The sequence below is a fragment of the Dipteris shenzhenensis genome, chromosome 19, assembly GCF_047967505.1.
Source record: "Dipteris shenzhenensis isolate YYH24624 ecotype China chromosome 19, Dip_SZ_1.0, whole genome shotgun sequence".
Lineage (NCBI taxonomy): Eukaryota > Viridiplantae > Streptophyta > Polypodiopsida > Gleicheniales > Dipteridaceae > Dipteris > Dipteris shenzhenensis.
The window spans coordinates 34,940,595-34,954,524 of NC_141614.1; the positions used below are offsets into that span (position 1 = coordinate 34,940,595).

The following is a 13,930-nucleotide window of genomic DNA, read 5'->3' on the forward strand; positions in this document are numbered from 1 at the left end:
GTTTTGGGGTTCCAAGAAATTATTATGTAGCAATTTGAGATCATAGATTCAAGCAATTTCAGTAAAGAGTTTATCGTTTAGTAGTACGTCTACAGGATCGAGTAGAGACAGATGTTTCAAGGATTCTTTACTTGGTGTGTGTGTGTATACACACGTGCACGTGTGTGTGCAGGATTCGGGCACTCGTCCTCTTGCATTGGCTAATATAACAGTGGCCAGTTTGTATAAGGTTTTGATGCCTCCACCTTGGATTTCAGATCGGGGAAATCAGATTTGGTCTATGCATCATTGTCCCAAGTGGTGGCGCAAAAGATTGTGACTGCTTTAGAGCTGTAAATTGCCTCTTAGGCAGCCCTTCCAGAGGTTTGGGTAGACACAGATGATATGCCACTCACTTGCTCCATTTGGGCAGGTACTTTTACGAGAGGCGGTGTTCCGCTTCAGGTTTTGGCCTTTCGAGATGCACAGGAGGATGCTTTAGTTTTTAGTGTGCAGGATGGTGGTAGATTGCTCAGGTCCATAGAGGACATCTTGCTTGAGTCTGCTTTTCAGCCTATCAGGGTTGTAGGTCTTTTGGTGCAGGGATCAGATTCAGAGTGGTTCCTAGACCCAGACCCCTGGCTACTCTCCACCGGGTCTTGGAGGCTTTGGCTCTATGGGGGAGTTCCCATCAGGTATTTGCAGTGGGCCCCCGGAGAGTGGGAGTGGATTGACGCAGGGCATCGAGAGAAGAGCATCCCCTTCTTTTGTTACACGGTCAGTAATGCCAGGAGATTTCAGCTCAGTAGTAGAGGTTGGAGACCTTCCAGAGTTTCTCATTGGGAGACATTTGATATCACTGCGGATCTGCAGAGGTGCTTATGGAGGAGACTCTGGAAATCCCACAGGAATAGGAAGATCACTATCTTCTTTTGGCTCTCTATCCATGGTGGGATTGCAGTGAACCTTTGGAGATCCAGGTTCGGAGCCGACCCTACTTGCCCTCATTGCCTCTCTGCTTCGGAGACTATTCAGCAGGATTGCAGACAGGCGAGGATGATTTGGATGGGGGTAGCCAGGATTTTCAGTCACTTTGCCCACTCCCCATTCTTTATGACATGGGGCTCAGTGGCTTGGCTTTCTCTTACAGGGCCTCAGGTATTCTATGAGAGATTTGACTCCTCTCGGGCCATTTCGGTTCGACGTCATCAGATTGAGTCCTGTTCGTTGGATGTGGTACCACACCTTCCTTTTACAGCTGTACATGCCTCTATGGATACTTCTTGGGAGATTCTAGCGAGCATAGCATCCTGGCATATCTGGAGAGCCAGATGCACAGAGGCTTTGGAGGGTACTCAGGTTCATTCCTCGCACACATTGGCTAGTATCTGGACAGACACCGTACATACTTTGATGGCCGTATGGACGAGTATGCAGGGAGACTCCTGTGCAGCCTCAGGTAGGAGGGCTTCTTTCTTCAGGGAATGAAGGATTCTCCTTTCTTCTCTGAGACTACTACAGGGTTGAGGTGGCACTTTCAGCCTCAGCCTTGGTTGTTTTCCACCTCACTCTGAGGGGGTTTTATTTATCCTCACGATTTCATGATGTATTCTGCTTTGAGCTTGCTCTCGCGGGTTTTTTCTCTTACTTAATAGAAGTCTCTTTCTTGGAAAAAAAAAAAAAATTGCCTCCTTGCCAACAGGTTTTTTAATGGCGGCGGGTAATGTTAGGGGTTATTCCATTTGGTCTACTCCTAGCCCGATGAGATATTGCTCCTGCTGTTTGCCAGAGATGTTTGGCTCCTAGGGAATTCTTGATCCATCTATTTTGCCAATGCCATTTCACTCGTGGTTTTTTGCTTCTGTTACAGCAGCCTCTTCGAGCCAGATTCCCTACTGCTTCCTTTGGCAAGGTCTTCTGGATATTTGGCATCTATCCAGCGAGGCCAGACTTTCATATTTTCTTCACATGGGTTAGATATTGGGGCCTCTGGACTCTTTGGAAGGACTAAAATCATAGAGTGTTTGGAGACTCCAATTTCTCCAAGTTCTCCTACTTCCGGATGTCACAGAGGCAATCTTTTTATGATTACCTCAGTGCTCATCAGATAGATTCCTCTATCTACTTGGTCATTTATTGAAATTTTATGATGTTTTGTAATGGCACGTTCTCTCTTTGGGAATTGCTTCTTGTAATATAAAGAAATATGGATTTCACCCCAAAAAAAAAAGTGTGTGTGTCTTTGGGCACTGTCTAGAGTCCCGTGATTTCTTGCTTTTATTACAGCAGCGGCTGCAGGCTCGTTTCCCTAGTGCATCTTTTGCCAGGGTTTTTTGATTTTTGGCTTTCATCCTATGCGGCATGGTTTTGATTTTCTGTTTTATTGGGTCCATTATTGGGCACTATGGACCCTATGGAATGACCGCAATCATCGAGTCTTTGGTGATCCTTCTCTTTCCAAATATCAGTTCTTCCGAGCGTCTGTGAGACAATCGTTTTATGATTGCTTACATGCATGGGACCTGGATTATTCTGTCTTCTTGTCATATAATGACATCTTCTGCTGCTTGTAGCTGAGTGTCCCTTTCTTTAGGACTGTTTTTTGTAATATAATGACAACTGGATTTCACCTCCCCCCCCCAAAAAAAAAGAAAAGAAAAGAAAAGTGTGTATGTATTCGTCCTATATAGAGATCTTTTGATGTTGTAATTGCAACTCCTTCTTTGGGAACTGCCTCTTGTAATATGAATTTCCATAGATTTCACCAACAAAAAAAAAGTGTGTGTGTATGTACATACATATATATATATACAACACAAATAATTAGAAAGATTTGTGTGTGCGCGCGTGCGTGCGTGTACACCTGCACAAGTGTCTCACTATGGTTGTTATGTACCAGGTATGCGCTTAGATGGGAAACAAAAATTCTTACGGTGGTTAGCACTGCTATACAAGACTGGCTCACTGCAAGTAAGTGCTGAAACCTAATTTGGTGCGACTTTAAGTTCATGTAACATGGAAGCAGTTATAGCCTTTATTAGACTTGAAATTGATTGTGGTTGAGGAGTGGTCTGGTTTCCTTCTGCTTCGTGGAGAGACAAACTTGATTTTGACTAAAAGGCTCCCTAAACAAAATTGCGAGTTTGTCATGTAGCCAGCTTACCATATGCAAATGAGTTCCTTCTGCCATTCTGGGAATTTTCCTTGAGCACCGTCTAACTTCATATCGCCAAGTATCAAACCAGGGCCCTTGTTGAAGGGACTTCTTTCCATTTCATCATGAAGTGAAAGACAGCACAGGCTTGAATGACTGGAATGTCACGACCTTCACCTTTTAAGTTTGATAAAAATTCCATCTATCACAAAAGCTCCTCAATATTGAAGATATGCTTGGAGTCTTGCTGAATGGGTCTACTAAATCTAATTAGCAGCAAACATTAAGATAGTGATCCTTCCATGTACGATTGGATACATTCTAGTCTTACAAAGGTATATTTTTCTATAACCTTAGCGGACATGCAAATTCTTTGAATTTTCATCCAAGTAGTGATCAGCTGTTCAACTTTATCGACATATCATAGGAGGGTGTAGAAGCCCCAACAGCTAAAAATTCTCAATAAATTTTTTTTTTTCAAGAAAGAGACTTCTATTAAGTAAGAGAAAAAACCCGCGAGAGCAAGCTCAAAGCGGAATACATCATGAAATCATGAGGATAAATAAAAACCCCCCTCAGAGTGAGGTGGAAAACAACCAAGGCTGAGGCTGAAAGTGCCACCTCAACCTTGTAGTAGTCTCAGAGAAGAAAGGAGAATCCTTCCATTCCCTGAAGAAAGAAGCCCTCCTAGCTGAGGCTGCATGGGAGTCTCCTTGCATACCCGTCCATACGGCCATCAAAGTATGTACGGTGTCTGTCCAGATACTAGCCAATGTGTGCGAGGGATGAACCTGAGTACCCTCCAGAGCCTCTGTGCATCTGGCTCTCCAGATATGCCAGGATGCTATGCTCGCTAGAATCTCCCAAGAAGTATCCATAGAGGCATGTACAGCTGTAAAAGGAAGGTGTGGTACCACATCCAACGAACAAGACTCAGTCTGATGACGTCGAACCGCTCCGGGGTCCCACTGCAAATACCTGATGGGAACTCCCCCATAGAGCCAGAGCCTCCAAGACCCGGTGGAGAGTAGCCGGGGGTCTGGGTCTAGGAACCACTCTGAATCAGATCCCTGCACCAAAAGACCTACAACCCTGATAGGCTGAAAAGCAGACTCAAGCAAGATGTCCTCTGTGGACCTGAGCAATCTGCCACCATCCTGGACACTAAAAACTAAAGCATCCTCCTGTGCATCTCGAAAGGCCAAAACCTGAAGCGGAACACCACCTCTCGTAAAAGTACCTGCCCAAGTGGAGGATGTGAGTGGCATATCATCTGTGTCTACCCAAACCTCTGGAAGGGCTGCCTCAATCTGCAAGATCCTCCCTGCACTCCCTCTGAGATGTCCTGTCAACCTTGATTGGGTCTCCTTTGGAAGCCTGCGGAAAGCTTTCCAAGACCCCATAGATGATGCAGGTCCCCTCTCCCACCTGGACCACTGCATGTAGAGTGAGGCACCTAGTGGTCTGCCATGATCATCTAAAATACTGTCATTCCACATGATGGGTTGCCTATCAATCTCTTCCCGAGAGGAAGGAGGAATCCTCCGAAGAGTGCTTCTGAAACTGGCCCAAGCTTTCAAAATGGCAACCACGAGAGGGGACGAAGGTGATCTGAGGTGTGCTATGGTGAAGATCCACCTAACACTGCTCATCCAGTCTCCTCCTGAAGAAGGTGTGCACCTCTGTATGCTGCTAATAAGAAAGTCCTTCCACGGTTCCTGCCCTGGCATAAGTCCCCGCACCACCATCTTGCAAAGTAAAGCTCTGCACTGTAAATCTGGATCAATAATATTGAGACCCCCTTCCTGTGTAGGGAGGATGAGGGTCTCCCAAGCCACCCTGGCTAAGGCATCTGCTGTGCCATCAAGCCCACTCCAAACAAAGTTTCTGATCGGTCTTCTGAGCTGAATGATGCAGTCCCTAGAACCGCACCAGCATGAACAAACAAACCAGGCCGTGGCCAAGAGGACCTGGTTGACCACCACAGCTCTAGAGGCAAGATCCAGCTTGGCTGAGCTCCAAAAAAGAAGCTTCCTCCTGATGCTCTCCAAAACGGGAGCAAACTGTTGCGTGGAAGAAACATCCAAGCCGACCTGGCAGCCCAAATACCTGATAGGCTCACCCCTCTGAACCCAAGTGAATCCTATGTCAAGCCCCCAAACTGGAGTGTCCTCATCACTGATCCAAAAGCCATTGGATTTATGCCAATTTATCTGCGCCCCTGCCGCCAAGCAAAATAAATCCAATGCTGTCCTAAAAGAAGTGAGCGTCTGTGGAGTGGCATCCAAGTAAACTACTGTGTCATTTGCCAACTCACTGTCAAGTAGCTCCTCTTCCCTTCTGATGGGAAGTCTTAGCCCAAAGATGTCAGCTTGAGATCTAACATAGATACTCATAGCTTCGGCCACGAACAAAAAAAGGAAAGGAGCAAGCGGGCATCCCTGACGGACTGATCTCGAAATCTGAAATCTCTCACCCCTTACCCCACCAATAAGTACCTGGTTGTGGGCTGATCTGTACAAAGAGGAAACACCTCTGATCCAAGCATCAGTAAAGCCAAAGCGTAGAAGGGTGCCCTCCAAAAAACCCCAATCTACTTTGTCATAAGCTTTCTCAAAATCCAAAAGTAGAATGGCTAGATTCTGGCCACTCTGCATGGCCCACTCTGAAGCTTCCCAGAAAGAGAAAATGTTATAAAAAATGCTTCTGCCATGCACAAATCCGGTCTGAGTGTCATGAATAAGATCAGGGAGAAGGGGCTGCAATCGGAGGCTGATTGCCTTGGCCAGAATCTTGTAACAAGTCCCCAGAAGTATTAGGCCTTCACTGGGACACTAAATTTCTGCAACCTCCTTTTGGGATAAGGTGGATGAGACCCTCTGTAAGCGACCCAGGCATCTCACCAGAGTCCCAAATGGCCTGCAGGGCTGAAGTAATATAGTCTCCAATCATATCCCAAAATGCAATGAAAAAAGACGGGGTGAGGCCATCCGCCGAACCTGGGCACTTGCCCTTGTGAAGGGCTGAAAGTGCAGTCCTGAACTCTGTGTTGGTGAAAGGTGCATCGAGTAGAACATGCATACCCGGATTCACCAACACAGGGATGCTCTGCCAAAAAGCTTGTCTAGCCTCCTCTCTATCATGTGTCTCAGGATCAGCAGTAAGAAGGGTGGCATAGAAATCTGAAGCTATGCGTAAGACATCATCAGGCTCTGTCTGTAAAACCCCATGTGAGTCAATAAGCTGGGATACACTCTCTCTACTATGTCTAGGGCCAAGAGTAGAGAAAACGTGTTTATTGACTCTACCACCCATCTTAATCCAGGACTCCCGTGCATGAAAGGCATACTCTGCTCTCTGATCAAGCAATATCTGCTGATGAGCCCTTGCTGCAGCAAGGCGCTCCTGAATCCAAGCATCTGAAGGCCGTTTCTGCTCTTCCCTCTGCAAAGCTGCCAACTGCTAGCGAACACCAATCTCACGTCTGAGAATATCTCGTCTCCTTGTACAAGCAACTGAGTGGTAGAAGTCGCTAATACCAGAAAGGGCAGCAGCTACATGTGATGGATATGGCTGCCCACCCTGGACATGAGAAACCCATATCTGCAGGGCTGCCTCTATAAGGTCCTCTTTTGTGTAAAAGGCATCTGGAATCCTGATGCTGGCAGACCGGCCTCTCAAGTGAGGCTTTGAGATAGCCAGCACAACAGGAAAGTGGTCTGAAGTGGAAACCCCAGCAGCAATGCATACCGATCCACCTCTGTCTAGTGCCCAATCATCTACATAGAATCTATCAATGCGTGCATGAATAGGCATCTGCTGCCTCCTGTTCGACCAAGAGAACAGGAGGGACTGTGGCTGAATAAGAAAGGCATCATCCAACCAAGTATCTCTGCCACAGAAGTGAAAAAGGAAGGCATCCCAAGGGATGCGTCAATTTTACGAGCAAAAACCTATGAGCAGGTTTATACGAGCGTGTTTTTCAAGAGATTTTAAAAATAGTATTTCTTTAGGAAACATGGTTTTTACACTTTTACTTTCATTAGAACTAGATCCCTTTATCATAAAATTATACAGACTAGTCACTCATTCATTTTTACATAACATAAATCTTCTTATTCATAGACATTCCTTACCTTAAAAAAGTATTGAAAAATAATTCATTTAAGAAACGTCCCTCATAATCACTCTCAATATAATAATATTATACATAAATAATTACTTATTAAACACATTTATATCATATGGCAATATCTTTCAAGTGTTTTTATAGTATTAATAACAAGATATTTATGGACATGTTTCTACAGAAGTTTAAATTACTATAAATAAGTATTAACTTGGGCTTATATATCACTCTCATAAAATACATGTAATATTTAATACTATATATGCAAGGTTTTCCAAAATATAACCTCATAGAGGTGTTCAAATGGGGTTTTCCGATCAATTTGAGTGGCTGAATGACTATATTTGGACATTGGATGTGAAAGTTATGTCACTTTTAAAAGTGTTGTCCAAGGTAGTTTCGCCAGCGAAACTACCTTGAAAGACCTTGTTCAAAGGGGTTTCGCTAGCGAAACTACCTTGATGGCTTGCTTCAATGAGTTTTCTTTGAAGAAACCCTTTCATAAAGATAGGTTGAGAGAGGTCATTCAATGTCACCCCCTCTTAAGTAAAAAGTTGTAAGAAGGATCATAAGGGAATTTTCATAGAGAAGTCTACTTTACATGTGGGTTTCTTCAAAAGCCATCCCATTATGTTCTCACCATTCCCAAAGATTCATATAAATATTCATGTATAAAATAGGCATTCCTATAATACTTTTCATATTTCTAAGTGAAACTATGTTTTCTTCTGATCCATTTTTGTCATATTTTTGCATAGTTGGAAGCTTTTTTTTTCCTTCGCTCGGACGCTCGGAAGATTTCGCTCGGAAAATGCTCGTCCCCCATCCCAAGCTGCTCTCTCCAAAGAGTGAAGTCCGCCTTCTCTACCCCCTTTTTTGTCTGACGGTAACTCGACCATGTTAAAGTCACCTCCAATCACCCATGAATCCGCAATGGGGACCCAGGAGAGCAAATTCTTCCACATAAGGACATGTTCCCCTCTAATGTTGGAGGCATACAGGTTAAGGAAACCAACCTTACGTCCTCCAATCAAAAGAATAATCCACTGAGCTCTAGAGGAAATAATGACTCCGTGTCCAACAACTAAGGGGAGAACCGACTGCGAAACTGAAATAGAAGTGCCCCCCTGGTGCCCAAAGCAGGCGACCAAAAAGTATGGCTAGAAAGCAACTTGCCTGACTTGGCACAATCTCTAGAACCCAGTTTGTGCTCTTGAATAAATAAGATATCAATGGAACCCCCAGTAACGCCTGGATGAAGCTGATCCCGGATCAGCTGTCTACGGCGGCGATGTGGGACGCCACCTAGGCCCTGTATGTTCCAACTAATAATCCTCATTGACGGGAGGATGTAGAGTGGAACACCTTACCCGACCTAGTAGCGGAAACAAACCCCTCAACAGGGGAAGACCTCCTGCTCGAGGAGGGAGGAATGGAACCAAGTGGCGGAAAATCAACAGGGGAAAGAACCCTGCCACCTGAAGAAGAAGCCCTGTCAACAGGAAACCCAATCACTGGCTCCCCAAAAGTAGCGGGCACAAACTCCTTTGGGAAATCTGAACCATCTGCCAGGGCTGAAAAAGAGTTTTTGTGAAGCAAGCCAGACACCGGAGTGCGAAGGATCCCTTTTGAGGGAAGAGGATCAATAGTGTAAACCATCCCCTTCCCTCTATCCAAGGGAGGAAGTGAGGACTGCTCTCTATCCTATGTCTGCCCAACTGTGGAGACCTCTATTGCCTCAAGAAGAGCGTCTGGCACCGCTGGATCTAGGGAAGAAGCTGCAACCGGGGAGGAGGTCGAAGCTTCAGTGTCTCGGACTGTGCGAGGTGAGACTGGAGGGACAGCTCGAGGTGAAGCAGAGTCCACTAATGTACCCTCGTGAACTGAAGGAGGGATCTGCACACGTGCCGGAACCCACTGGAGAGCGTCGCGTGCCCCTGAGGTAGGTGGGGGTCGAGGAGCAGGTGATGGACCTGTACCACCCCCCCGTCGAGGCCGAGGAGCAGGTGCTGGACCTGTACCACCACCATTCTGAGGAGGACCGCCATGTGAAGGTCGAGGAGCAGGTGCTGGACCTGTACCACCCCTCTGTCGAGGCCGAGGAGCAAGTGCTGGACCTGTACCACCCCCTGTTGAGGCCATGGGACGGTAGCTGTACCAGAGGGCTTCTTGGGCCTTTTCTTCTTCCTGGGGCAATCCCTGGCAAAGTGTCCAATGGTCCTGCATATCCTGCACTGGTCCTGTCTGCCTGAAATCTCTACTCTCTGGCGAAAAAAGGAACCATCCGGGCGCTGGATCATAACATGGTCCATCTTGAGGTTAGGATCCTTACAGAGGACCCTAACTCTAGGTACCCCATCAGCCTTGGTTGCCTCTGCTGCAGTCAATGGCAACCCAGGGAGGGGTGGGATCTCAGCAACTGCGCCAAAATGCTCCCCAATAATAGAAAGAAGTCGATGGTAAACCTGGGGAAGCCTGGGAAATCTGATGAAGAGCGAAAAGATTTCCTTATCTGCCTCCACTGGGTCGAAACCAATATGAAAGGCTTCAAAGAAGATCGTCCTGTGTCCCAGGTGTAAAAACTCAGCTTTGAGCACAGTGCTCGCAGCCTCTGGAGTGTCAAAAACAACCTGGAAAAAACCTCGTCCCAGAAGACGAACATCTAACAATCGTGGAGTGAGGTCTGGGGGGAGAGCCGCAAGCATGCAGTCTCTGGCTTGGGATTTGGAGGGGTGAGACCCGAAGATGCGTGCTAGCAACGTGGTAGAGCATTCAATCTCTACATCCTTCTTGAGCTGCTACAACTCGTCTTTAGAAAAGGTAATAGTTTTCGCGGCCGGTGGAGGTGGAGTAGGATTGGCTGACAGAGTATCCATCGCCAATCGAGGTGAGGAGGCCGACTCTGACAATTTGGAGGCTCCTTCCGCTCCAAAAAATGCTGCGGGAGATAGGGGGGTAGAAAACGGGGAAAGGGGGTGAGGAGGGAGCGGGGGAAGGGGTGAGGAGGGGAGGGGTAGAGGTGAGAGGCTGAAGCGGAGGGGGCAGGCTGAGAGGGAGGGAGGGGGCAGGCTAGGGAGAGGAGAGGGAGAGGAAGGAGAGGCAGGAAGGGGGCGGGCTGAGGGGCAGGGAGGGGGCGGGCTGAGAGGAGAGGGAGAGGAGGGAGAGGAGAGGGAGGAAGGGGGCTGCGGCAGGCTGAGAGGGAGAGGAGAGGGAGAGGAAGGAGAGGGAGGGGCGGGCTGAGAGGCAGGGAGGGGGCGGCGCAGGCGCAGGGAGGGGGCGGCGCAGGCTGAGAGGGAGAGGAGAGGGAGAGGAAGGGGCGGGCAGAGAGGCAGGGAGGGGGCGGAGGAGCAGGCAGGGAGGGGGCGGAGGAGCAGGCTGAGAGGGGGAGGAGGGGGAGCGGGCTGAAGGGAAGGGGGAGGAGAGGGAGAGGAAGGGGCGGGCTGAGAGGCAGGGAGGGGGCAGAGGAACAGGCAGGGAGGGGGCGGAGGAGCAGGCTGAGAGGGGGAGGAGAGGGAGCGGGCTGAAGGGAAGGGGGCGGGCTGAAGGGGAGGAGGAGAAGGGAGGGAGGGGCTGAGGGAGGGGGAGGGGCTGAGGGCAAGGGAGAGAGGGAGGGACGGGCTGAGGGAGAGGGTGCAGCAAGGGAGTGGGGAGGAGCAACAACAAAAATCTGAATTTGCACAATTGGAAATGTTCTAGTCTTACATATATCTCTTCCATGTCCAAAATAGACTCGTTTTCTATCATCAAAAATTAATTAAGGCTTTCTGTTTGCAAATGTGAATGCCAAAGAATGGAGGTAAGGAATTGTTATTATTGAATAGTTATCTCTGTGCACCTGATCAACCAATCATGCAGGGCTTATCAATCACTTATAACAGTGTTGTTCCTTACAGGCAACAACAAAATTGTAGGTCAAGTTTCTGTAGGTGATGGGCTATGAATTTGTCACAGGGAATGTGAGCACCAGCAATAAGTTATGTTTATAAACTGAGGATATTGCTATCATTTGCCTCAGTCATTTGGCTGATGCAGAAACCCTAAATAGCCTCATAAAATGTGACTAGGATATGGCTTAATGCATAAAAGCCCGCATGCGTTTGTCTACTCTGATTTAGTTAGAGCTATTAAATTTCGAATGCAAGCTGTGCCTAGAGGGAAGAAGGGTAATAGGGTCTGGAAGTAGACACTCACGAGCACAACATGGGGTGTCTTGGAGTCATGGGAGGACTGAGCCAATGGTCAACTATTTGTGAGCAAAAACCACTGGGTTGGATGCATTCATTGAGCAACGACTAATTCCTACATACAAAGTTGTAGCAAGGAATGTACTCTACTTTCTTCAACAATATTCGTCAATGTCCTTAGTTTACATTCAGTGCAAGGCTGATGAATCTATTATCCATCCTGCTTCTTTTTTAAAATCAGTGCAGAATCAATAGTATCGTACTCTAATGGACATCTTTTCTAAGTTCAATCTACTGTGCTAACATCTAATGGTACTGCACGCTGAATTGTCAATAGGGTGTCAAAAAAACAAAAGCATTAACTGCGGAAGATTAGGAGAGCATAGGTGAATTGCCGTGCCAGTGTGAGTGTTCACAATGATCAATTATTATCTGAGGAAGGTGAGGGTGAAGGAATTTACCTGGCAGCAGATGAATGCTTCATTGGGTCATTCTTGTGTTTGTCACCTCAACTTAATTGCAAACTTGTATGTTTGGGACTGACTCTCTGCCCATAGATTTATGTGCATATAGTATTTTTTAACATCACATGTTGGGATCTTTGAGACGGATAGTGTAGAAATGTGACACATTCACACCAAACATTCATACCATTGTAACAGGGTTAGGACATCTTATCAAGTATTTAGCTTGGTTAGGCAATGAGGCAATGATGCTAGTTGGGTGTTTACTTTAAGACTGGTCTCATTGAAACTTGTAGGTGTGGAAAGGTTTTGACTTCAAGTCAGGTGAATGGAAGAAAGCCACTTTTCATATTGCCTGAATAAATTTATGTTCCTCATTCTCAATATGCTGAGTGGATTCTCTGCTTGTGTTTGTATTCATAACACTTGCCATGTGCAGGTATTACCAAGGAGGTGATGAAACAGGGAGCCATGCTAACTGTCCTAAGTACACTAGTAGCTGCTTTGGCATGGCCATCTGCTTTGCTGTCCCTTACTGATCTTATAGACAGCAAGTGGACTATAGCGGTTGACAGGTATAGATTACAGCCCACCTTGATTATTGTGATTGATGATTTAACATGTCACTTGTAAATGTACATGCAACAATAATATAGTTATTTTACATATGTGCTTTAACATGGTGATGACTGAATTACGATTGAGAACCCTGAGAGTGAAAACTCAGATGACCTTAATAAGCTTCTACAAAGCAAGAGAGTGAACACATCAGATGACTCATCCAGGATGAAGTACCAAGGAGGAAAATTGAGGGTTGTAAATGGAAGTATCAAAATGCATTGCCGTAGCTAGCAAGAATGGAATGGCCCACAAGAGAATTGAGGAATGTTTGAGCTTCTAATACTTGGAAGTATCAAAATACATGCCATAGTTAGCAAGAAATCAAGGTCCACAAGACCTCCTAGAACCTACCAACAAGTGTCGCAGATTGCAGTGCTCCACAAGACTTCCTAGAAGATAAGTTGGGATGTGAGCTATGTGTGACACTTTGTATCTATTGTTCTATTGCAAATCTGCGAACTCCAGTCTGCAGGATTCCAATATATATATATATATATATATATATATATAGAGAGAGAGAGAGAGAGAGAGAGAGAGAGAGAGAGATGTATTACCGTCTTTGGAAGGCCTCACTGGCCTATGAGACAAAGTACAATCACAAAGATAACCCATACAAGCCACTATGGGCTGAAGCAAAGGGCTCCCTAAGGCCCTTTGCTGAGTACTATGCTAAAACCAAACTCTAAATACAAGAAATCAGAACTAGTACTCATACTCAAAGTGAAGATATGTAGCCCGGTGCTAGGGTGGCTGTCCTATGAGCTGTGAAAATATCTTGTGTCCGTGTTTTCCGGGTTCTCTCTCTTGACTATGGGGGACGAGGTCTCTGTGATGTTTGTATTAGGCGGGCCATATCGATAGTGACACCTCTGATTGGGACGGACACACACACACACACACACACACACACACACACTTTTTTTTGTGTGTGGTGAAACTAAGAAAATTATATTATGAAACATCCATTTTACAATAGGGCAGTGTTCGAGAAAAGAGCCAATGCCCTATCCATCAGAAACAGTAAAAGAAAAGCTGAATGCAAATCTTCTTCATGCAAGGCATCATATAAGGATTGCCGCAATGAGGCTCGGAAGAACTGTGAATTCAGATATGCATGATTTTGCTGTAGCCAGAGGGTCCATAAGGCCCAGTATCTGGTCCAATGGAAGAAAAGAGAATACTGTGACAAAGAAGCTAATAATTTGCCAAACATCCAGAAAAACCTCGAGAACCTGTGTGCAGGAAATCTGAGAGATAAAAAATAGGAGATCTTGTCCAGAAGGTCTCTGGAATATGAACAAAACCACAATAAGTGCTGAATACTCTCAGGAGTATGATGACATCTTGGACAAAGAGGAGAGGCAATCCTTCTTTGAGCCAATTTCACTCCCACTGGAAA

The 13,930-nt window shown here is 46.2% G+C and overlaps 1 protein-coding gene across 2 annotated transcripts in view; it reads left to right on the forward strand.

Moving 5' to 3' along the window:
• The window catches only part of LOC147890389 (transmembrane and coiled-coil domain-containing protein STS1-like), a 74,920-nt gene that overhangs the window by 33,631 nt on the left and 27,359 nt on the right, over positions 1–13,930 (forward strand). For both annotated transcript variants that reach the window (XM_087390547.1, XM_087390548.1), the window contains exons 9-10: positions 2,879–2,949; positions 12,350–12,485. In XM_087390547.1, the coding sequence (XP_087246673.1) occupies positions 2,879–2,949; positions 12,350–12,485 (207 nt within the window). The remainder of the gene's footprint in view (positions 1–2,878; positions 2,950–12,349; positions 12,486–13,930) is intronic.